Source organism: Candoia aspera, chromosome 3, assembly GCF_035149785.1.
Source record: "Candoia aspera isolate rCanAsp1 chromosome 3, rCanAsp1.hap2, whole genome shotgun sequence".
In the NCBI taxonomy this organism is placed as follows: Eukaryota; Metazoa; Chordata; class Lepidosauria; order Squamata; family Boidae; genus Candoia; species Candoia aspera.
Window position 1 is genome coordinate 165,936,978 of NC_086155.1, and position 26,227 is coordinate 165,963,204.

Sequence of the window (26,227 nt, forward strand, 5' to 3'; positions counted from 1 at the left end):
GAAAGCGTTTAACAAAAACAAGAGAACTGAGCACGGCTATGATGGGTGACACGCACGTAGCAAAGAGTATTTCAGAGTTCAATCCTAAGCACTCCGCGGAACAAATTCCCTTCGACCCAGGGGGAATCACGTCCGGTCAACCATGCAGAGGTCATTCGCAGATCACCAGGGTCTAAGGAAAAAACAAAATATTGCGCCAGCCAATAAACGAAGCCAGAATTCCCTCCGAAGGTGTCAGGTTTCACCGCGCCAACTTGGACTGGACCTGCTACCACCAATAAAGCTGCCGCAGGATTTCGACTCTGCAGCCGCGGCAGAACGTCTACAGGATTTCGTCCCAAAACAAGGAGGTCCAAGTGGGGGAGCTGTCGATTTCCTTTTGCTTCAAGGCGAAATCCTGCAAAACTGCCACGATTCTGCTGCATACCGTATAGTAGCAAGCAAACGCCACGTTCGGTTAGGCGATGGGGTCGGTACTAAGCAGCGACGGACGGGAGACGGCGAGGACGCCGGGTGCTGGCGGCTCCCAAGGCCGTATCCAGTTCCCACAACCGTCAGGTGGAGCTGGAGACGTGCAAGAGCAGCAACTTCCTTCTTTTGACTGCGCTATCTGCTTGGAGGTGCTCGACCAGCCCGTAAGGACCAGGTGCGGCCACGTGTAAGTCCAACTTCTCTGAGTTAGCTCAGGTTGGGAGGCGGGGGCTGAACCTTGGTCCTGCTCTGAGAAACTTGTGTTGGAGGAAGTACAGCTTGTCCTCCTCTCCCGTTCACATCTAAAATGTTTGTTTCTATTTACGTCCGCAGTACTTTCTAGCGCAAACTTACTGGAAGTAAGTCCCTCGTGTTACTGAGCAGCAAAATTCGGTATGAACATGTAACGATTTCTCTTAAAACCAAAAGACGAAAAAAGATGTTCATCCGTTTCTTACATGCGGTGGGACTGCGTTTAGCTTCACTTTTGGTTCAGATAAGCTCCATGGTGGTTTTGGTTTTTAAGGAAGAGCATTTACCTCGAGGATGGCATTCGAAAACACAAAAGTACCTTTTGTTTTGCCGAAAAAGAAAGAAGGAGCTTACTAAATTTGAATCGAACAATGATGTTGAAACAGGTTGATACGTTCCTTTGATTCTTTTTTAATACTTTGGTAACAAACTAAACACGATGTTCTGGCAGAGCAGAAGTAACATACTTTGTATAGTAGTAATCTTGATTTAAATAGAGTGTTTATATTTTGAAAGGGAAATAATTTTTATATTTGAGTCACCTGACCCGGCAGTATACAAATAATGTAACATAAATAATAATACTGTATTAGATGCTTTCCCAAAGGAGAATTAGTCAAAACCCACATCTTTTACTTAAGTTTCAGCAAATCTGTAATGATCCCTCCCCCATTTTATAAATTAATTTCTTGATGAACAGCCTAATTTTCCTTTCAGGTAAATAAAGTAATTAAATATTGAATAATTAGCAACTTAATATACATTGCTTACTCTACCCTTTTCTCTCCCAAGATATTTAAGCAAGAGTCAGACCTTTTAAATATCTGAATAAAAATCTGTGGATCATTCCTCATATTGCAACAACTGTTGCTTCTTTTCAGGTGAAATTCAGGTGATTCATATTGTAGACATAACATAACATTGGGCAGTGGGAAATTTGCATTACCCTCAGTGGCCTCATTTAGACAGAAGAGTGAATCCGTGGATTGGCTGACATGAATGGATTTCATGATGACAAGCTCCCAATTTTGTATGACATTCTGGCTCGATCAAATGGATTTCATGGGTTGCCCTATTAAGATGTCAGAGTAATTATGGTTTGCATTGATTAGAAAGCTGTGGCAGAGAAAACATCCAAACTGAAAGGGGCATGGTAGTCAAAACATTATTTGGCCAATCAAGCAGATTAAGATACGTGAGGTTTTTTTAGATTAAGATACGTGAGCAGATTAAGATTTATGTGAGTTTTTTTTTTCTCTTCTCAGAAAGATGATGCTTTTACTACAGGATTTGCTATCTGGCAAGAGCCATCTAAAGATTTTGGTATCCACTCTAAAGCTACGCTGGATGAGTAATTTGATTATAAAATTTGTAAATGACATTTTTGTGGCACGTACCATATGTAATAATGCATATATATGTATGTATGTATGTATGTCATTATATGTATTAGTATGTTAGATTTTAATATACTGTGCAGTGCTGTTGTGCTGATTAGGCTCTTACTGGAGTCCATATCATTCAAGAGACCTGCCATATCAAAGGCCATAAGCAATTGACATGATTGATTCATCATTCAAACTGAGAGACCTTTCTAGAATCCTTTGCAGTGTTCTGAAACCAAGTGGTTTGTTTATTTCATGCTGCTTGGGCAGCAAAAATCTTCTATATGGCAAATAGAATGGCAAAATCCGATTCTACAGCTATGTGTATGAGGTGTACAAGAAATGACAACTCATAGATAAGATCTGCAATGTGTATTTATTAAGCTTCTACTGATTGCATCAAATATATGCATATTATTTGCAACTGGTTGAACTTAGAGGCAGCAGGATTTTTATGGTCTGATGCAGCCTTTCTCAACTTTTTGACCCTGGAGGAACGCTTGAAATACTTTTCAGGCGTTGAGGAAGCCCTGCACATTCAGGCTCAAATATAGGCCAGAAGTTACAAAATTATTCTATTTGTTTCATGTGTAGGCCTGTATATATGCATTAACAGTGTTCTTAAACTAAAAATAGAGAATGGAACTTACCTCTTTAATGTGAAGTTGCCCAAATTTGAAATAATTTTTTAAATAAATCATGATCTCCCAGGGAACCCCTAGTGACTTCTTGCGGAACCCTGGGTGAGAAACCCTGGTCTGATGCTTTCTCATGCAGCTGTACTTTGCCAAACTAGTTAACTCTGGTTCATTTTTTAAACAACACTTACCTGATAAACAACAGTGGAACACTTTCTTTGAATTAATAAAATAGAATATTGGTTATCAGCTGTAGCTGAAAAAACATATTTGAAACAATAATTCTAATGCAATAAAAAGCCCCAGAAAATACCTTGTTTGCAATACATGTACAAACCTTGCAAGTAAATATTAAAAGAACATTTATAGGAATCTTATCAATTTAAAACTGGATGTAAATAGTGGAAGTAGAATTAGTAGAAATGGAAGACATTTCCATTAGTAAACGTGATTGCAAGAATACTGAGGTCCAGTATTAATACTGGTAGTCAAAGAGGTAGATCCATGGAGCTCAGTGTGACTTCAAGAGGCTTTAGAGTTTTTCCATTCATAATCCAAATCATACACATATCACGTATTTCAGTCTAGAAGTTAAGAGTTTTAAAATGAGGTAGAAAGTGAGATAGAATTGATACTCACCTCACAGGGTTGTTGTGGAAAAATAGGAGGAAGGAGTATTAGGTATGTTTGCTGCCTTGAGTTATTTATAAAAATAAAGGTGGTATAAAAATTAAATAAAAAATAATTAAACATTTTGAAACACACAATATAATTTTGTCAAGTTTTATGTTCAAGTAATAAGACAAAGAGATTTATGTCTAGGTTCAAATATAGGTTCAAGTCTACCCTCAATGAGAACCAGTTTGGTGTAGTGGTTAAGGTATCAGGCTAGAAACTGGGAGACTGTGAGTTCTAGTCCTGCATTAGGCACAGAGCCAGCTGGGTGACCTTGGGCCAGTCCTCCTCTCTCAGCCCTAGGAAGGAGGCAGTGGCAAACCACTTCTGAAAAACCTTGCCAAGAAAACTGCAGGGGCTTATCCAGGCAGTCTCCAAGAATTGGACACAATTAGGTAAAGGTAAAGGTTTCCCTTGACGTAAAGTCCAGTCGTGTCCGACTCTAGGGGGCGGTGCTCATCTCCGTTTCAAAGCCTTGGAGCCGGCGTTGTCCATAGGACACTTCCAGGTCATGTGGCCAGCATGACTCACGGAACGCCGTTACCTTCCCGCCGAAGCGGTACCAATTAATCTACTCACATTTGCATGTTTTCGAACTGCTTGGTGTGCAGGAGCTGGGACGAGCAACGGGAGCTCACCCCGCCGCGCGGTTTCGAACCGCCGACCTTCCGATCGACAGCTCAGCGGTTTAACCCGCAGCGCCACCGCGTCCCCACAGGACACAATTAAACAGATTAAAAAAAACCAGGAATATGATTCCTTCAGGTAATGAATCATTCTATACTTGAGGGTTTGTGTACTAATTTTCAAAATTTATTTTTAAGGAAGAAGAGAGCTGATAGGGGTCAGTCTCATTATCAAAAACCTACAATATTTCTTAACATTGTTATAGGACTAGAGTGTAAATCACATTTCCTCAACTTGGTGTCATCTCCAAGACAGACAGCTAGTTAAAGGGCATCCTGATGGCACCTTTTGTTTTGGATATCAGTATCTAATTTCTAAGACTTTCTGGGGTAAATTTGATCAGACTGATCTAATCCAATCAGGGAGCCAAAAAGCTTTCTTGAGGTTTCTTTTCATTCCTTTTGAAAGCTCCTTAAAGTGGAGTCCTTGTTGTTTTCTTGCAGTTGTTTCATTGCCAGACTAAGCAACATCATCAGTGCAATCAGTTTGCACTGAAGATGTTGTCTAGTCTGGCAATGAAATGTCTGCAAGAAAGCAACAAGGCTCAGAGAACACCAATGACTCCACAGTTTAACTCTGAGCTACAAATATTCTCTTCAATTGGCTCCTTAAAGTGCTTCTGTCCAGGCACTCCCTCCGGGGGCGGGGGGGAGGAGAGAGGTGGGGGGTACACCTCCTTTGGTGCCAGTAACAGGAGGCAGAAACCTCAGTTCTCTGATCCCATGGAGCAATCACTCTAGAATCAGAGGACTGACACCAAAGGAGCCATAAAGGGCGGCGGCTGCTCTCTCAATAGGCTGAAAGCTGGTTGAGGACAATGTTGTGCATTCATGGTGGGTGGGATGTCTTTGAGCCAGAGCAAGCAGGATGTGGCAGTGAGGCCTGAATGAACATACTGACCCCTTTGTCCTAATCCGTCCTAATCCATACTGACTCCTTTGTCCTAATCCAATCCCAGAGCTACATGTATCCTCCTAACTGATAATGTATTTTTTTCTTATTTTATACATCAGCAAAACATTGGAAATTTAAAAGGAAACAGCATAAGAAACAAATACAGGGAAAAATAACCAGGCAAGAGCAAAAAGAGAGCAACCAATACATTATTTGGATGCATATATAAATACATTTCTAAGATTTAGGTAAAGGTAAAGGTTTCCCTTGACGTAAAGTCCAGTCGAATCCAACTCTAGGGGGCGGTGCTCATCTCCGTTTCTAAGCCTTGGAGCCGGCGTTGTCCATAGGACACTTCCGGGTCATGTGGCCAGCATGACTCACGGAACGCCGTTACCTAGTTCTAAGATTTAGGAGATGTACTAAATTTTAAATCCATGCTAAATTCGTATTATTTTGTTAAGACTGACATACTTAGGAATTATGTGATTAGTGTAGCTGAACTAGGCTTATATGGTTTCATGACAGATTTATCATGGCTTAGTGTTAGCAGTGGTTAAGGCACTCACCTAATGAATATGACCCAAGAACACTGCAAACTAGTCAACTCTGTTTTACCAGTCCCTTTCTTGTTTGGTTAATATTCCAACAACATTTGCATTAGTTAGCCAGATGGCTTTTTTTCCCCCCCCTCCTCCCAGCCACTTTGTTTTCAAGAAGGCTTCGCATTCTCCCTGGCAGAGAAAAAGAAAATGAAGAAGCAGAAATTAGGGCAACTCTATTTTGTAAAAGGTCCTGCACTGTTTTCCTGAAGACCAGGTTCAGGCATCACATTAAATTAAGGCTGGCCTTGTTGCCAGTAAGAAAGAACTGTAGTTAATAATTTTGGCTGATAATGTCTGACCTAATCAAAAACTAAGCTTGTTTTCAGGTCCAGATGGCATAGTAAGCAAACCGGGACAGTAATGTTTAGTGCATCAATTCACAAATCATGCCAGACCAGTATTTTCTTTCCCATAGTTTGTTGAATAAAATGTACTTGCAGAGTCATAAATTATGATTTACAAACTATAGTGTCTGGATATACGCATAACACTAAATTGAGCCAGATAATCAACACTATGGCTTGCCATGAAGTGTGAAGATGGTGCAAAAATGGAAAAATAGTGGTGGGTGAATCATGGTTGATTGCATAGCATGATGTGTAAACCCAGGCCTGATAATTCTCAGGTTTGACATTTTGTCATTTTCTGCAGTACAGGATGGTTTTCCATAGTCAGAGTTATTGCCAACTTTATTTATATTCTGAACACCCCAAATGTAGAGAGTAAGGAAGATTACCTAGATGAAGATATGCAGGAACCGTTAGCTAAGCAAAAGAAGCTGAAGTATTTTTTTAAGTCCAGAACTACAAGGTAACATTTGGAAGCAACTGAGGCAGACACCTCCCTAAGGAGGAGGAGGAGGTGCAGCACAATCAAACTTGCAAGATTGTTGTTATTGCCAATCTCAATAAAAGTAGTTTTAATCTTCCCATGGAGTTGATTTCCTGCTCTGGTCTACCTAATGGGGCTGGCACCAAATAACATCTCTGTTTACCCTTAGTTGATTTGGTTAATTTTTGTCTATTGACTAAACGTGGATAAATTTTTGTCTATTGACTAAATGTGGAGCGGCAGATTCCAGAGCAGCGGATCCTGTGCCAGAGCCTCCTGGTGGAAGACTTTGGTGGGGAGGCGGTGGGCCTTTACAGTCCTGGGCCCCTTACTGAAGGCCTTTAGATGGGAAATCCCTTAGATGGGGAAGTAGTTCAGAGTGTGGGTGCGGGTCATTCCCCAACCTGCCCAGAGACGGCAGGGAGCTAAGAGGGTCCCTCCAGTGTGTGTGTGGTACTCCCCTCTGAGGGTGAGAGACATGGGGGGGGGGGGTCCAGAGTTGTGTGCCTGTGTGTGAGAGTGTGAGAGAGTGTTTACCCCCTCTGTGAGAGATGGGGGGACAGGAATGGGTGGGTGCCTCCCCATTGACCAGTGAGAGAGGCTGAGCGGGGCACAGGGAGAGTGTGAAGAGCTTTGGCTAGGCCCCTGCAGTGCCGAGAGCGTGAGCTGGTGTGCTGTGGGGCCGGCCACTGCCCGGCCTTTGATTGAGTTTTGAGGATGTGTGAGTGGAGGAGGAGACTCTTATTTCCATCCAGGGTTTCTGGAGGTCTGGGAGTGGAGGCAACCGGGCCTGGAAATTCTGGGGGCTATAGGGCGGGGAGTGCCATCGAGGTGGTGATGGGTCGGGGATGTTATGACAGGAACTGGAGGGCGGGCCATCTTTGGGGAAGACGCCCCCGGTGTTTACTACCGGTGGCGTGTTCCGGCCCTCCGGGTTCAGACCCAGGCCCTGGACAGCAGATCCTTGAGGGCCCTGGTCTCCGGCTGCTGCTGCTTAACGCCAAGTCAGTTAACAACAAAGCCCCCCTCATATGCAATTTGATCGCAGAGGAGGTGGCAGACCTGGCATGTATCACCAAGACCTGGCTGGGCTCAGAAGGGGGGTAGCCCTTTCGGAAATGTGCCCAGCTGTGTTTCAGGTGTGGCACCAGCCGAGATACCAGGGTAGGGGAGGAGGAGTGGCTGTTGTCATCCAAGAGTCTCTGGTTGTCATGCGCTGCCTCCCCCTGAATAACAGTCAGACACTGTCTTGCGAATCAGACTCTGGTTTATTGCAGGGCAGGTACAGCGTTGGTAGAAAAAAGCTGAGAGTGACAGGAGCGCGCCGGTGCGGGGTTTAAATACCCCGCGCCGGTCAGCGCCCCCTCGCTCACGGTCACGTCACCCCCCTTTGTCCCATGCGTTGCCCTGGGTGAGGGTTTCCGGGATCGCCCATCATCAGGTTTCCATTCGTCTGCTGATTGCTTTCAGCTGGGCGATCCCCGTTGTATTGCCGCTGATGGTTTGGGTGGCTCCGTGATTCATTTGGCTATTGTTTGTTGGCCGTTAGTCGTTGTAGGTTGATGGCTACTTAACTTGTACCCCTTCACCTATTTCCTTGTCATTGTCATGAGTGCCATTGCGCTGATGACTTTAGCTCAACGGCACTCATGACATACTGCCCCCTTTCCGAATAGTGTTCTCCCCCGGGTTTCTGGGTTTTCCCCGTGGAGCTGTCAAAACGCCACATTTTTTTTTTTTTTTTTTTTCAAAGTTCCCGCCGGAGTAGTTGTCGCCCCTCCCTTTGCTCCTCCCTCTACCACGTGCCTTCCCAGGGTGTGTCCATGGTGCGCATGCTCGGGTTCTGACCTGGCGTGCGCATGCTCCAACCACACCCTGTTTGTTTGGCTCAGTTCGGCGAGGCGAGAGGCGTGGCTGGTCGGGTGCTTCTCAGCTCCAGGTAGGGCCCTTCTTTTCTTATTTAGAGTGCGTCGCCTTTGTTGTGTCTCCTGGGCGTTGCCCCCAGGTTGCCCTGTTGACTTGCTTGCCACTCCCCCGCGGCCGGGGGGCGGGGGGAGGGTGCTGGCGATCGTTTGTCACCACCCCGTGGGCCCGGGGCGGGGGGAGTGAGTCCCGGGGGGGGGAAGGTCCACCCAAGTCGCGGGCTTGGGGGGGGCCCTTTCCCTTGGGGCACGGGAGGCGGGGGGAGGCTTGCGGGGGGGGGTTTGGTTTTGCTGACCTTGGTTGCGGTTTGTCGGGGTATGCCCGGTGAAATGCTCTGGTCAGGTCAGGCGCGTTAACGTTGTGCGCCGCCACCCATTCCGGGTGGGGGAAGTGTTTCCACCTGACCAGATAGTGTAGAGTTCCTCGTTGCTTGCGGGAGTCGAGGATGTCCCTTATCTCGAAGTGGTGTTGCCCGTCGATCATAAGCGGTGCGGGCTGTGGCGTGCTTGGGTGCCATCGGGAGGTGGTTGCCAGTTTTAGGAGGCTGGTGTGGAACACCGGGTGGAGCCTCCGGAGGTTGTGTGGCAGGTCCAGGCGTATCGCTACCGGGTTCACTATTTGCGTGACTCGGAACGGCCCGATGTACTTAGGCCCCAGTTTTTTCGAGGGTTGGGTTGACTTTAGGAACTTGGTGGATAGATAGGCCATATCCCCCGCCTGGAACGTCGGTTGTTGGCGCCGGTGCTTGTCGGCCTGCTCTTTGTAAGCAGCCTGTGCCTCCTTCAGCGCCGCCGTGATTACTGGCCATGCTTCCGCGATCTTCCGTCCCCAGTCGCTGGCGTCCACCTGTGGTTCCGGGGGTTGAGGTAGCTCCGGTATGGGGACGAAGTCGCGCCCCGAGACTACTTCGAACGGAGTTTTCCCCGTGCTCGTGTGGACGGCGTTGTTGTATGCGACTTCGGCGAACGGGAGCAGTTCAGCCCAGTCGTCTTGGTGGTAGTTCGTATATGATCGTATAAATTGCTCTAAGGTGGCATTAAGAACCTCAGTGGCTCTGTCCGTCTGCGGATGCCAAGCCGTAGATAGGGCCTGTTGGGTCCCCGTCAGCTTCAGGAAGGCCCGCCAGAATTTGGAGGTGAACTGTGTGCCCCTGTCGGTCACCACACGTGCGGGACATCCGTGTAGCCTGTACACGTGGATGAGGAAGAGTTTGGCTAGCTGTTGTGAGGATGGGACCGACGTGCAGGGGATGAAGTGGGCCTGCTTTGAGAAGTAGTCCTTCACCACCCAAATGGCCGTTTTCTTCTGGCTGGGTGGGAGGTCCACTATAAAATCCATAGAGATTTCCTCCCATGGGCGGGAGGGTTCTGCCACCCGTTGCAATAGTCCCGCGGGTTTGCCTGGTGCCCGTTTGGCCCTAGCGCACGTTGGGCAGGACGCCACGTAGGTTTTTACGTCTCGCCTGAGCGCGGGCCACCAGAATTGGCGCCGTGTTAGGTGTAGGGTCTTGAGGAACCCAAAGTGTCCCGCTTGCTTGGCGTCGTGTGACCTATGCAAGATCGCCTGGCGTTGCGAGTCCGGGACGTAGATTCTGCCTTCCCCCCATGCCAGGTCTTGCGCCATCGTTACCTTGTCGGGGTTCGCCAGGAACCAGGGGTCGGTTTTGAGGGCGGCGGCGAGGTCCGTGCGCATTCCCCCTGGTAGTTGCGGTTGGCTTCTTTCCGTCGCCGGTTGTCCCGCCGTCGGCTGCGCCGTAGCGTCGAGCTGCCTCCGTGCGCCGCTTCGGGTGGTCACGGCCATCCCCAGTTGCGAGGCGGATAGGACCGTCCCAATGGTGTCTGGGGCGGGCTCTTCGTCTTGGGGCAGTCGGGAGAGGGCGTCGGCCAAGAAGTTCTTCTTGCCCGGCATGAACTTCAGCTGGAAATCAAAGCGGCTGAAGAATTGGGCCCATCGGACCTGTTTTGGGCTAAGGCGTCTAGGCGTTCGTAGGGCCTCGAGGTTCCGGTGGTCCGTCCAGACCTCGAATGGTTGGGTGGCTCCCTCGAGTAGGTGTCGCCATGTCTCTAGTGCCGATTTCACCGCGAAGGCTTCTTTCTCCCAGACGTGCCATCGCCTCTCTGTCTCGGAGAACTTCCTTGACAGGTAGGCGCATGGTTTCAGGAGCCCCGTGGAGTCTTTTTGTAGCAGGATGGCTCCCAGGGAGAAGTCTGAGGTGTCGGCTTGGACCACGAACGGCCGTTCTGGGTCCGGGTGCGCGAGGATTGGCTCCGTCGTGAACAGCGCTTTCAGCTTGTCGAATGCGGTCTGGCACGCGGGAGTCCAATTCAGCACTGTGCCTGGGTTCTTGGCGCGTCGGGTGTTCCCCACCCCTTTGGTTTTGAGGAGGTCCGTTAAGGGGAGGGCTATCTCAGCGAACCCCCGGGCGAATGACCTGTAGAAATTCGCGAATCCCAGGAAGCTCTGTAGTTGCCGTCTGTTGCGGGGCCGCTCCCAGTTTAGCACCGCTTCGACTTTTGCGGGGTCCATTTCGATGCCGTCCCCGGAGATTCGATACCCCAAATAGTCTAGGCGCTCTTTGTGAAACTCGCACTTTGTAGGCTTCGCATAGAGCTGCGCCCTTCTGAGCTTGTCGAGGACTTGCCTGACTAAGGTTACGTGTTCCTCGTGTGTTTTTGTGTAAATAAGGACGTCGTCGATGTAGACCAGGACCCCTTTAAACAGATGTTCATGCAGTACCTCATTGATGAGCTGCATGAACACCCCAGGGGCCCCCGCGAGTCCGAAGGGCAGTACCTTGTACTGGAAAGCGCCTAGGGGGCAGTTAAACGCCGTCTTCCATTCGTCCCCCTCCCTGATTCGGATGCGATAGTACGCCTCGCGAAGGTCCAATTTGGAAAAGACTTTGCCCGTGGACAGGTGGGCGAGCATGTCCTTCACCAGGGGTAAGGGATATTTGTTGGACAGGGAAGCCGCGTTTAGGCCCCGGTAGTCGGTACAGAGCCGTAGGGTCCCGTCTTTCTTCTCCCGGAATAAGACGGGGGCTCCGACCGGTGAGCATGCTGGCTCTATGAATCCCCTGTCTAGGTTTTTATCGATGAACTCCCGGAGGGTTGCCATCTCCTTCGGGGTCATCGAATAGATCTTTGGTCTAGGTAAGGGGACGTCGGGCAGTAGATCGATCCGGCAATCCGTCTTGCGGTGGGGGGGTAGTTGGTCCGCCTCTGCCTCTCCGAAGACCTCGGAGAAGTCGGCGTATTGTTCTGGTAGGTCTGCTGTGGTAGCGGCGTTGTCTTGTGTGGTCGCCTCCGCTCGTCCTACCGTGGGGTTGCTTTTGCCAGCTGGTACTGGTGCTCGATACTCGCCGTCGCCGAATGTGAAGGTGCGGGTCGCCCAGTTGATCCGCGGGTTGTTTTTCGCGAGCCATGGCATCCCCAGGACTGCAATGGGCCGTCCGATGGGCGTGACTACGAACGATGTGCGCTCGGTGTGAGTGCCCATTTGCAGGGTGACCGGCTCGGTTTGTAGCGTGGCTGGTTTTCCTCCCGCTGTAGAGCCGTCCAGCTGGTGGAATGCCAGCGGCGTGGGGAGGGGGAAGCAGCGGAGGTCGAGTTTGGCGACTAGGTCGGGGTGGATGAGGTTTTTTGAGCACCCCGAGTCCACTAGTGCCGCGGCCGTGGTGGCTCCGTTGCCGGAAGAGAGTTGAATTGCTGCCAATATTACGGAGCTTTTGTCGTTTCGTTGAGGTGGTCCGCGTTGCTGTCCCACCGCCTGCCTCGCCACGCGTCTCAGAGCAGGCGGGGAGCATTTCCCGCCGGCTGGTCGGGGTCGGTATTGTCCTCTTCCCCCCAGTAAGCGTCCCAGCTCTCTTTCGGTGTCGCTGTGGCCACGGTCATTCGGCGGTGAGGCGGCGGCCCCGGGTTGGGTGGTTTGGGGCTAATTTTCGGGGTGGGCTTGGGCGCGCTGGTCGGCGGTCGGTTGGCGAAGCAATCCGCCGTCTTGTGCCCTAATTTGCCACACCTCCCGCAGGGCTCCCGGTTGAACTTCTTTTTTGGGTATATGGGGCCGGCCATCCCCCCGTGTGGTGCGGGTACCTTTTTCCCGGCATCGTTTGCGTCTTCCGTGGTTGTCATAAGGAAGGTGCGGTGCGCGTGTTCGGCTTTCCCCGCGAGGTGGATCCACCCGTGTAACGTTTCTGGGTCGTCGCGGTAGAGGGCCCATTGGAGAACGTCGCGGTTGAGCCCCCTTTTGAAGATTTCCAGCAGGGTGGTCTCGGACCAGTCGCTGACCTTCCCCGCGAGGGCTTTGAACTCCAGGGCGTAGTCAGGGACCGTGCGGGTGCCCTGTTTAAGTCTTTGGAGTGCGCTTTTCGCCCGCACTTTGGCTAGGGGGTCTTCGAAGTAGTCTTTCATCTCTTTGATGAAAGCAGGGAAGGTGGCGAGGGCGGGGGAGCTGGACTCGTACAGTTGGACGTACCAGTCCGCCGCCCTGTCTTGGAGTTTGATCGCCACGGCGGCGATCTTGTCGGCCTCGGAGTCATAGGAGTGTCCGTGCCTCCCCATGAACTCCCTAGCGTTGGTCACAAAAAACGAGAGTTTTGTGGGGGTCCCATCGAAGAAGATGGGGAAGTCCTTTGGGGCCCGGGCGTTTTGTGCGGCCCCGCCTCTCGCTTCTCGGGGTGTGGTGTCGGCCGCCTGTGCCGTCTGCTGGCCCTCCGCTGGCCCGTGTGGGTTCGATGCTTCGCTCGGGGTGTGGGCTTGTGCGGGGACGTCGTTGGGTGGCGCGGGGGGCATAAGCGCCTGGAGCATGGTCCGGAGTTCCGTCAGCTGAGCCCGCATGGCCGCGAGTTCAGCTCGTGCCTCCTCGTCCACAGCCCGCGCCGCCGCTGGGGCCGGTTCCGTTGGCGCGTCCTCGGGGGTGGGTTGCCGGCGGGGTTCATCGTCCCTCTGCCGCGGGTCCGCTTCCTCCGCCGTCTGATGGGTGTCTCCGTCGTCCTCCTCCGTGTCGAGCGCCGTGGGGCTGTCGCTCCACGCCCGTTGCTGGGGTGCGATGTGGGGCGCGGGGTCCTCCGCTGGTTTCGGAAGTCGTGCTGCTCCCTCCCGCGGTCGGGTTGCCTCCGTCGCCATCTCCCCTTGGGGTTGGAGCTGAGGCTCGGGTCGGGTGGGGTGGGCGTCCATGGCTCCGGGAGTCCGCGGTGCCTCTGGCCTTGGTCGGTCCTCCTCTGTCTCTTGCCGCGCGGCTCGCCCTCCTTGCCCGCGCCGTTCCGGCCTCATCTTGCTGGTCTTCTCGCCGTCTACTCCTCCCGCGGCTCGTTGTCGTCCGGTGGGGCTCGGCGAGGCTGAGTTTATGACTCTCAGCTTTATGTCATGCGCTGCCTCCCCCTGAATAACAGTCAGACACTGTCTTGCGAATCAGACTCTGGTTTATTGCAGGGCAGGTACAGCGTTGGTAGAAAAAAGCTGAGAGTGACAGGAGCGCGCCGGTGCGGGGTTTAAATACCCCGCGCCGGTCAGCGCTCCCTCGCTCACGGTCACGTCACCCCCCTTTGTCCCATGCGTTGCCCTGCCGGTGGGTGAGGGTTTCCGGGATCGCCCATCATCAGGTTTCCATTCGTCTGCTGATTGCTTTCAGCTGGGCGATCCCCGTTGTATTGCCGCTGATGGTTTGGGTGGCTCCGTGATTCATTTGGCTATTGTTTGTTGGCCGTTAGTCGTTGTAGGTTGATGGCTACTTAACTTGTACCCCTTCACCTATTTCCTTGTCATTGTCATGAGTGCCATTGCGCTGATGACTTTAGCTCAACGGCACTCATGACACTGGTGGCCTTCAGGGGCCCTGCCCCACAAGTGGCCGGGTGTGAGACCCTGTTCTTCAAGTTGGGTTCCCGAGAACAGTTGGAAGTACTGCTACTGTACCAGCCTCCCTGCTGCATAGCAACCTCCCTGCCTGAGCTGCTGGAGGTTGTCTCGGGTCTGGTGGTGGAGTTCCCCAGCCTTATCGTCCTGGGGGACTTCAATCTTCATGGCAGCCATGGGCCTGTCCTTGATTATTCGGGACCCAACTTGAGACAGTGGTCTCACTCCGGACTTGGTTTTCTTGTCAGAGCAGTGGCAATGTAATCTGAGGGGAGAGCTGCATCTATCCCCATTGTCATGGTCAGATCATGCCCTGGTGGCCTTGAGATTCTCCTATGCTGCCCCCCTCCGCAGGGAGGCAGGACCCATTTGGTTGGTCCACCCCCGGTGACTGATGGACCCAGTGAGGTTTCAGAGGGAGCTGGAAGTTGTACCCAAGGATCTGCTGCACGGTCCAGTGGAGCCCCTGGCTGCTGCCTGGAATAGGGAGGTGGCCGGGGCCTTGGACAGGATCGCGCCTGTGCGGCCTCTCCTGACTCATCCAACCCGACACTCCCCGTGGTTCACAAAGGAGCTGAGGGTTTTGAAGAGGCTTAAGAGAGGCCTAGAGCACTGCTGGAGGAAGATGACTGAATCTGACTGAACACAAGCTAGAGCCGCTATTAAGGCCTATCTTGTGGCAGTAAGAGCGGCGAAACGGCAGTATTTCTCCGCTCTTATTGCATCCGCAGATTGCTGGCCGATGGCCCTGTTTAAGATCACACGCACCCTTTTGGGGACGGTGGGTCCAGTGACCCACCTACAGGGCTGTGCGGAAGAGTTTTCTGAGCATCTGCAGGATAAAATCACTCAGATCTGTTCCAAGTTAGACTCCATGCGTGAAGCAGGGTCTGAGGAGATGCCGAGGGAATGTTTTAGCCTTGTTATCTGGGAGCAGGTTGATGCTGTTGGACCCGAGGAAGAGGACAGGATCCTCCAGATTGTGAATGCCACCACCTGTCATTTAGATCCATGCCCCTCCTGGCTGATGAAAGCAGCTTGGGAGGTGATGTGTGGTTGGGTCCAACCGATGGTAAATACATCCTTGAGTGAGGGGGTGTTCCTGGCTGCCTTTAAAAAGGCACTGGTGCACCCCCTCCTCAAGAAGCCATCGCTGGACCCAACTGTGCTGGACAATTTTCATCCAGTCTCCCACCTCCCCTTTTTGGGTAAGGTGGTTGAGAAGGTGGTGGTGTTGCAACTCCAGAGGATCCTGGATGAAACGGATTATCTGGACCCCTTTCAGTCAGGTTGCAGGCCAGGATATGGGACAGAAACTGCATTGGTCGCACTTATGGATGATCTCTGGTGGGAGCGGGATGGAGGCAGTGCATCCATCCTCGCTCTCCTTGACCTCTCAGCGGCTTTTGATACCATCGACCATGGTATTCTTTTGGGATGGCTCAGGGAGTTGGGGGTGGGCAGCATATTTCTGCGCTGGTTCACCTCCTTCCTCCATGGCCGGTCCCAGTTGGTGGTGATAGGAGAGGAGAGATCCGACCCTTGACCCCTCCATTGTGTGGTGCCGCAGGGTTCGGATCTCTCCTCTCTTATTTAACACCTACATGAAACCACTGGGTGAGATCATCCGTCACCATGGGATGAGGTATCATCAGTATGCTGATGATACCCAATTATATATCTCCATCCCGGGTGAGGTAAGTGATGCAGAGACTGCCCTTTCTCAGTGCCTGGGGGCTATGGGGGTCTGGATGGGGAACAACAGGCTTCAACTGAACCCTGGTAAGACGGAGTGGCTGTGGATTGATGGCGCCTTGTCTTCCAGGAAATTGTCATCTTTAGTTCTGGATGGGGTTGCACTGCCCCAGACAGACTCAGTGTGTAATCTGGGGGTTCTCCTGGACTCACGACTCCTGCTCGAAGAGCAGGTGGCAGTCGTGGCCAGGAGGGCCTTTGCACAAGTTCAGGTTGTGCGCCAGTTATGCCCATTCCTGGAACGAGAGGCCCTCCGAACAGTCACGCCCTGGTCATCTCCCAGTATAGACTACTGCAATGCGCTCTACATGGGGCCACCCTTGAAGAGTATCCGGAAGTTTCAGCTGGTCCAGAATGCAGCCACGCGGGCCATTTTTGGTGCCCCTAGGTCAGCACATATAACACCATTGCTGCATGTGCTGCACTGGATGCCAGTTTGCTTCCGGGTCCAATTCAAGGTGTTGGTTATCACCTTTAAAGCCCTACATGGCATGGGGCCAGGTTACCTGAGGGACCGTCTCATCCCCATTACATCGGCCCGCCCCACCCGATCATCCAGAGAGGGCATGTTGCGGACCCCATCCATAAGAGAATTTCATCTGGCGGGGTCCAGGAAACGGGCCTTCTCTGCAGTGGCCCCCGCACTCTGGAACATCTTGCCCCCGGAGGTGAGGCAGGCCCCTTCACTCCTGACCTTCTGGAAGGCCCTGAAGACTTAGTTCTGCTGTCTCGCCTGGGGCGGGAAAGTGAATAACCATTCTTGGGGGTGGCTCGCACCCTAGTCCCTCCCACCAGCCTGGATTTTATACCTTCTTGGATTTTATATTGGTTTATTGTATTTTATAATAATTGGGATGTTGCTGCTTTTATGAGATTTTAATGTTTATGTTGGAGCTTGATTTTATTGTAAACCGCCCAGAGTCCCTCTTTTGGGGGAGATGGGTGGTAATTAAATTTGAATAATAAATAAATAAATAGAATCTATTTAAAGGCAGGTGTTAAAATTTAAGCCAACTTCAGTTACACACTTGAAAATGCATCCAAATCAGCTGAATAGGTCACTGTTTGGTACCAGAGTGTTTATATGCACATTTTGATAACTTTGGTCAATTGGCCTTAGAGTTTATACATAAAGAAATTCAAACGTATTTCTTTTGAGTTAAGCATGCTTAAATTTCTCTAGATTTAGTTCTAAGGTATGCCTTCCCCTTATATCAGTTCCTCCTTTATAGTACATACACATTTCCCATGTTGATATTTCTATAGGTAAGGAGCAACCTTGTGCTTTACCTTATGACATTTGAAGGAAGATTCTCTCTTTGAAAAATCATATCTAAAATAAAATTATTCTTGTAGAAGAAAACAGTTAAACTACAACTATAGTGTGTTTTTCCCTGAAGATAAATAAAATTTCAATCTGATTCATCTGCACCTTGGCTTTGCCCCATTAACTATGAGTGATCCACATGTAAACAGGCAGTGGCAACTAAAATATCATCCTTGGGCTCCTCTCCAGGTCTTCTACTCAGCATGGGATATGATCAGGCCAAAGCACGCATTAAACAGTGTATAGCAGACACAGAGTGACAATTGGATCTAGCCAGGACCAATTAACTAAACTTGAGGTACCCAACCATTGGAGGGCCTTTACTCTGGCACGATGTCATGTCCTCCCCTCAGCTGCCCTTGAAGGCCGATACAGGAAGATTCCTTACCTGGAGAGAGAATGACCCTGTGATTCTGGACACACAGAAACAACACAGCATGTGCTTCTCCAGTGCCTGTATTACAGAGACATTCGTACTAGCCTCATCTCACCATAACTGCACAAAAACCCAGGGTTCACAGGGCAATTCTACACCTCCCTGCTTTCAGATACCAACCTTGCTACAACACACAATGTTGCCAGGATCTGTGCAGCAGCACTTAAAATTTGTCAGATGACCTGTGCCATAAACGAGACTAAATGAGCATCTAGTTTGTCATACTAGAGTGCTCTATAATTTGATACATAGTCGTCTATATACTATGTACTACATACTTTATGCTCCCCTATACCCATCTAATGCTCCTACCCCTACTTTTAGATTCTTTTAGACTCTTGTTTTTTATATACTCTTTCTTTTTTAATATATTTTATATCTTTTAGATTTTCATAATTTTTTTAGACTAATGTATCTTCTATGCTTTTTAATTGACTGTACCCCACCCTCCCTATGACTGTAATAAAGATTTGATTTGATTCATCTGACCCTTCTATTACATACGTTTTTTAAAGTTCATAGAGCATTATGAGTACTCAGCTTGAGGGTTCCTAATGTAACCATTAACATTAAAATATGACCTAAATGTTCAACTACATTTGGAATTTGTGTCTTGCCCTTCTAGTTTTTATGCACTATTCCTATATGTCAGTATGATGTGCATTCAATTTACTACACAGGACATTAATCTAGACCTAGATTCCACACTATTAAGATTCTCTTTGTTCAATGATACTTCCCAGATTTCAGGAGCTAGACTTTCCATATACACTGTGTAATAGTGATGCAGTTCTGCTGCATTTTGAGCTGAGAGAGCCTGGGAAAAGATTGAAGGATTGAAAAGGTGTGCTACTTTAGCTTTTTTTTTCCCCCAGTAAGGTTAGATACATCATCAGTAAAATATTTCTTCATTCTCTCAGCATTATCTAGTCTACAGAGCCGTTTGGTAGAAATATCCATAGAGATATGTAGCATATCAACTTCACTATTCATCACAATGTGAGGTTATCTAAATCAGCTGATTTCATTCTGCCACAGATAATCATTTCAGAAATACAATGGTCTCCCTTCCCTACTGAGTGCTGCAAGATTTCATTTACCTATACGGTACTCTGTTGTCTGACTCAATTTGAGAAAACTCCGAGGGAGTGTACTGTGAAAGAAGTATAAATATATTACATTTTCATTCAGAATACGATTATATGCCACTACATGTAATGGCACATAGTGAAGGGTTACATGCCATTTATTATTGCAAATTATGCTTATAAATGGAAGCAAAGTTAAAACTGAAACCCTTCTAAGTTTCATTTCAGCAAAAGGAAAAATGATTTTTTCAGTGGGAATAGATGTGGTTAATTTTTGGCTAAATCTTGCCTTACGTTCTTTTTGTAGCACTGACCTCTCCTATAAAGTGTTACTACAATTCAGTTATTTTCAGTCGCTCATAGGCAGGTACTTTGATGCAAATGAGTAGGTAATACAGAGATAGCCTCATAGCAGAACATACTATCTTCTGTAACTACTCTCTATCAGTAGCCCAATAGGTTGGATGTTCAAATAAAGAAAATTACTGACAGACAGGAATCAATCTTCTTAGGTCATGTCCATATTTTAGATTGCTTTCCTTAAAATAGGGTTTTGTGGAGAAACTTGATTTTATTTTTATCTCTGTCAGATTTTGTCACTCTTGTATTGCAACATGTTTAAGAAATAATACATGGACATGCCCATATTGCTGAGCATATCCTCCTCCTGAAGGAATTCCAGCAACCCTTGTTATCAAAATGATGAGAAATAGACACCAAAACTGTACAGAATGTAAAACACAGGTAAATAACTATTGGTACTACATAATTTACTATCTCCTATTACCAACTTTCTAAACAGTAATCCTGTACACACTTCAACATAATTTATATTGAATGCTAAGCAATGTGTTGTACCCAGCTTAAAAAAATTTGACCCTACCTTGTTTTGTATCCTCACTTTTATGAAAATTAAAATTCCTTTTTAAATGTTAACCTGTAAGTGTAGAATTTTAACTGACAAGGTATCTTTGCCTGATCTAGGTATGCCTTAGTGAAATGAGAGCTCATTTGAGGGCGTGTGACCAACATATAGAAAAATACGGGCCTCTACAAGAAGTTGGCATACCCTGAAACAAGGTAATGTACATCATAGTAAAATTAAAGATAGAGAAACCTATAGATTCATTAGCTATTTTAGCTTTTCATATCCAAGTGGCTTGGGCATGTATACCAAAACTTGCTTTATTTCTGAGGAGCAGATTGGTTCACTGTTCAAAATAGCTATCAACTAGAGAATATTTAGTAGCTAAGACTGAAAATGTAATGGGTATCTATAAATAATGTCTGTCCGTTGTTTTCAGATATCCTTGTCCTTTCTGTCAGTATGAATTGGATGAAGACGATCTCTTGGACCATTTTCTCACTTCTCACAGAACTGAAAGGAGACCAGTGGTAACTTGCTTACGCTTGGGTTTATGTCTATATCCCTACAATCAACTATTTGATATATTAGAGAAAGCAAAATAAATTTAAATATGTATGCATATTTATAACTGATATTTCTTAAAAACAATGTATCTGGTAAAAAATTATCTCTGCAGCTTGCTGCCTAAGGAAAGTTTTTTGAAATGTGGATTTCAAAGGCTCCAGAACCAGAAGATCTCACTCTGTCATGCCATAGTGGGAGTACTCTGGAAATGTTAGAGCATTTTTTTCGATGTGTCTTTTAACTTTCTCATTTGCATAAGCCAGCTTTCCTGTTTGTTTCATCTGGGCAATCTTGCGTGTACGAAATTCAGTACAACTCTTCCTGTAGTATGTAATTTTCTTCACTGTAACCCAGTGCATTAGTGTGCTTGTTTGCTCAGAGAAATTGCAGTAAACATAGATTTAGAAAGACAAAGGTATTTTTAGTAATCAGACAATTCTAAGTGGTCATCTACTGTGATCAATGTAAGTGCAAAAATGGTAATTCTCATTCTCAATTTAAAATAGTAAGTTATTTTCTTAGATTAAGATATATTTAAAGCTTCTGTAAGCCTGGTGTGGTGCAGAGTGGTAGGCGGCAGTATTGCAACTGAAACTTTCCCCACGACCCAGGTTTGATCCCAGCAGAAGCTGGATTCTTGGGTAGCCAGCTCAGGTTGACTCAGCCTTCCATTCTTCTGAGGTCAGTAAAATGAGTACCCAGCTTGCTGGGGAAGGTGATGACTGGGGAAGGCAATGGCAAACTACCCCGCTATAGTCTGCCAAGAAAACGCTGCGAAAGCAGCGCCCTCCCCCCTCCCGGGTCAGACATGACTCGGTGCTTGCACAGGAGACCTTTCACCTTTCACTTGAGGTCTTAAGCTCACTTGAGAGAACTGCCACCATATGTCAGGAAAAACAGGAAAACAAGTTAATTCAGTAGTTAAAACCACCCATTGCTACAAAAGTATTCATCCACGGAAAAAGTTCCATGTTATGTCTGTACAGGTAGTCGTCACTTAACAACCGGTCACTTAACCATTCAGTTATGATGGCCTCAGAAAGGGTACTTTACGGCCTGTAAAGCACTTCCCACTGTTGCAAAATGACTCACCATCCCCCCGCAGTCTGGTGATCACAATCTGGGAGCTTGGAAACCTCCTTGCACTTATGACCGGTTGCCAAGCGCCCCGCAATCATGTGATTGCCATTTGCAATCTTCTCTGCTGGCTTCCCCAGAAAGTTGGTCAGAAGGAGTCTGTTGTGTACCAAGGAATATGTCCATGGGTTTAATGTTGCCTAGCCCTCTGTTGTGCTTTTGTATTAATCCAGCCATTGTAGTTTATAAAGTATGGCTTATGGCTTGGTTATTTTGTGTGAACCCAGATAATTTTGATCTATTAATAAACAATATTTATAAAGTCATTGATCTGTCTAACCTGTGAATTTGGTCATCTCTGATGCCCCACAGGGGTCTATATGAATAGAGGTCACAGTTTATAGATGTATAAAACCAAAAGCATTCTTGGAACATGAATGACCTAAATAGATAACAGGACCAACTGATTTTGCAGACAGGATATTTACATTCTTGTATAGCATTTTTAATATATACTATGAAGAGAATAAGCTGAATTTACTGCTGATAGAAATGGCATTGTGTTTGAAAGCTTATATACCAGGTTATTCAACTATCACCATTTAGATATAATGCACATTTCTTTTCTTTTTATAAATAATTCATTTTGTACATATTAATGACAAAAATTATTATTTACTTTTTTTTCCCCCTTGAACTATCTACAGTACTGTCCAATCTGTCGTTTATTACCTGGTGGTTGTCCAAGTTGTTATAGCAGGAATTTTATAAGGCATCTTCAGCTCAGACATAGTTCTATTACGAAGATTATATAGTGAGTAAATTACTTTTTTTTTTCCTAAGCCCCTGCTAAACTTTCTTTATCTGAATGTCTCTCTGTATCTCCCATATAAGGACATTTGTAGATTTCAAGAACACTATATTGGGGAAATTAGAAAGGTTACAAAAACTAAAGAGTTCAGTGGAGAAGTAATCTAATTTACTTCCAAAGTGCTATGCCAGAGCAGTAAGTTCAGATGTTTAAAAGCAAACCACAACTTACTACAAGTTTTCTATACATGTTTGCTTTTGAAATTACAGAAAATTAGAGGTCAAAGCATGCAAGTGTGAAGGATTGCTATGCATGTTTGGGTCAATTTAAAATAACCAACTATAGTCTGGAAATACAGTCCAGTTATCTCTTTCCCATGTCTTTGTTAAGTTAGTAGTACTATCAAGAAATACTTTGGATAGAACTGCTTATAGCTGCTCAAAATACTACAGTGTCACAAATACAAGGTTGACCATTCTGACTTTCTGAAGTCCAGAATAAAAATACACATCTTTTGATGTTATATTGCATGACTTCTCTAAAGACTAATGTATAGAATTTGTGAAGTTTGTAACACTTCCAAAAATATGATTTTAATGTATTTTCAGTAATTATACATGCTTTCTAAGTTAATAAAAAGTATAGGTTGTTAAATTAACACATAATTTACATGATACATTTGTTTTCAGATACATTGTAGTTTTATGTCAAATTCCAAAAACAATAAAAGACACAAAAAATACACTGCTTTATATTTTAAGACTATAATTGTAAGCTTCTGCAAATTGTTTGTTCCATATCCTATAAAGAGAACTTCTGTTGGTGGTTCAGATATGTTTTTTCCCCACAAAAGAAATATTAAATGAGAATTACAAAGTTTTCACATACTAGGCATTGTAACAATATATTCATATAAGTTAGCTTTCCCCAATTTGGGTTCCCTCCATATATGTCTTCAACTGCCCAAATTCCCACCCTGTATGGCCATTGTAAGATGGAAGGCAAAAATAAAAATATATGTAGAGTAACAAATACCATAGATGAAAAAGTTCAGTTGTTTTATTAATCTTTCAATTGCCCTTGTGACTACTATAAATTAGGCTCTTGTTCCTTTATTGCCCACCACGTGTTTGTTTGTTTATATATATATATATATATACACACACACACACACACACACACACACACACACACACACTCCTCCCTCTGGTTTGGTCACCATCTCACTCAAAGAGTGACTCTGGACAGTTTACAATAAAACTAAAAATAAATACAGATTAAAATACAATGAATACAGTAGTTCTTAAATATAAATATAAAATATAAAATTCAAGATGGAGATATTAAAAGTTCTTAATTTAAATTCATGAATTCATGGGGACCTCTTTAGGCCAATTGATTGGTGTGTGAAACTCACGGGCAAAAACTTTGGAGGCAAAAAAGGAACAATAAACATAGATTAATCCCAACAACAAAGTGTGGAATACTTCATTCACATTTTCAGCTACTCTTCAAACCCAGTATTTTCGTTTTTTTCCTTTCCAACTATCGGCATACTGTAAGCACTAAGCATGCTCAGTGCTCATTATATCAACATGAGCCATTGATTTATCAATTCGGCTCATCAGTTAATTTCATTAATTAAATTCAGCTCAAGTGATTTCTTGTTAAATGGCATAAAATCTAATCAGTTGACCTTACAATCTTAGTATAGAATCAATGCTGGCATTACTCTAAATGTCCTGCTGTTGTGTTAATAGAATTTGTTCTGGTTATGCAAAGTTCTCAGAGGGTAGAAACCTGGTTGCTCCCTGAATCATGAAACTTTTGTTCATGATTCTTAATATTTCTAAGAAGCTTACTAGGAATTCATTGTAAAGAGACACATAATCCTGCTGGTTTTTTGTGTTTGGAACTCATTGGGAAATACATCCAACTACAGTTCTCTTGTTTGGAAATGCAATTTGCAGGTTATCCAACTATATGTGTGGTTGAAGAATCAAGGGCATATCATCCTAAAGTATCTAAGCTTGATGTGATCTAATTATTGCTAATAAAGTTGTTATTGATGCCTAAAAATTTGGCTTCTTTTACAGCTAAGCAAGATTTTGCTTGTTGCGGTATTTTACTTGAATGTCTGACTTCCTTTCCTTCTTATTTCAGGACATACATATTATAGAAGAAGTTCTTGTTGAAAGAGTTATAGACCAATCAATTTTAGAGTATGTACATGTGAATAATCCAGGTACTGCATGATCATCGCAAGTAAATTCAAAGACTAGTCAAATAGATTACATTATGAATTAAAGTGTTGGTTGTTTATACTGTTACTAACTAGTAACATACAAAACATTTTGAGTTTTAAACATTTCATGTGTGAAACATTCCATTTCAGGTATGAAACAACTGTTCTGACCATTCAATTTAAAACAAAGCTTTTTAAATTTCAGATTCAAAATGAAAACCTTATGCATATCACTTATTGTCAATTTCCCTAAGTCTAATTCATTCCTATAAGTGCTAATTACATTTAGGTTTCCAAAATCCATTATTTTCCTTAAACAGCATATAGACATTAGCATCAATATAAATTTAATTGGTTGTGAATTACTGAGACTGAATGCATATCAGGACCCTTCTCAAAATTATGCACCTGAATTCTGCCACCATTCATTCATTTCAGATGTGGAGAACCTATGTTTAAACACTTCCAAGAAATTAATTAATTAATTAATTTGTCAATCAAATCTATTTATCAAAGAAATGTTTGTTTGGCTCTGATCAATCTTCCTATATGGTATTACACAGACCAATCAGTGAACAAGACCTTAATGAGGATCAATTAGTATCCAGATTTTTATGCTACCACAGTATAAAAATAGTCAAAGGAAGTTATGAAAGCAACACATGCATTTAGTTTTGTTGATGCAGCAAATTTCACATTTGCTTTAAACAAGTTGGCATGTGAGTGTTTTTAGCAGGCTACAAAACTCTTTATAATTCTAATTCATTCTCATCCTTTAATTTCAACATTAGGGAAAGGCTTATTTTTCAATTTATACATGAAAAATAAATCAAGAAACAATTAGCTTTCAAAATCAAAATACCATTTTAAGTCTGTCTAATTATACATTTATGCCAGGTGCTAGGTTCTTTTAGTGCGAAGTAATTCTTCGGAATATAAATTGTTATGGCCTATTTTTCCTAAAGTAAAAGATACTATCAGGCTTTTTGCCTAAAGTTTTGAAAAAAGTGACCGAAGTCCAGATCATCTTGTGACTGCATTTCTAAGAGGACAGAGTCTTTATGATCATGAAAATGTTGCAATGCCAATGAGCAACTATTTACTTTTTAAAACATTGCATCATTTTTCAGAGAGAAAACTATAACTTGGCAAACAAGAGTACATTACATAGTCCTGGTGACCTAATTGGATATATTAATGCTATATCTTATAATGACAGCAGTTGGGTAGTCAGATATAGCATATTACCATAAGGAAAAAACATAACTGAATTGGTTAAATAGTACTCAAAATTAGAATAGGAGAGTGAATGTGTCTGTTCATCTTACTCTGTCCTGTATTACATATGCAGACTGTTTTGCAGAACTCTGTAAAACTAATTAACTTTATAAAATATCATTTAAAACAGCATTTCCAATAATGTCATTGACGTATGTTTTGTAAAAACTGCACATTCATGCACAAATATATGTACTGATGAAAGTTCATAGAAAAGTTATTCTTAAATTATATGTGTATATAAAACATTCAAGACTGAATGTTTTTTTTTCAAGAAGAAGAAAACATTAAAAAGTGCTATTATAAAAAAGTGAAGAAATACAACAAAGGAGAAAAAACTTGTCATGGTATATCTATAGTTACAACTCTATATATTTATCTAATGTAAATATTCAGATGCATATATATTTCTAATATATGACATTCATTCTAATATATTTATATGATGTATTTACTAATCGAGAACAATATGAAATGGTGGGCCCCGATTCTAGCTTCTCTTATTGACCGTAATACTGCATGTGTTCCCAAAGATTGGGAAGTGGCAATAATAATCCCTGTATTT

General features: G+C 45.3%; 1 protein-coding gene across 1 annotated transcript; it reads left to right on the forward strand.

Annotated features, from left to right (window-relative positions):
• RNF125 (ring finger protein 125) lies at positions 1 to 25,910 on the forward strand. Its single transcript, XM_063299233.1, is given in 8 exon segments — positions 1 to 658; positions 19,410 to 19,563; positions 19,804 to 19,881; positions 19,883 to 19,899; positions 20,124 to 20,214; positions 22,036 to 22,117; positions 22,120 to 22,142; positions 24,303 to 25,910. Coding segments are annotated over 8 exon segments (732 nt in total). The 5' UTR covers positions 1 to 464; the 3' UTR covers positions 24,396 to 25,910.
• Positions 25,911 to 26,227: the final 317 nt, after the last annotated feature.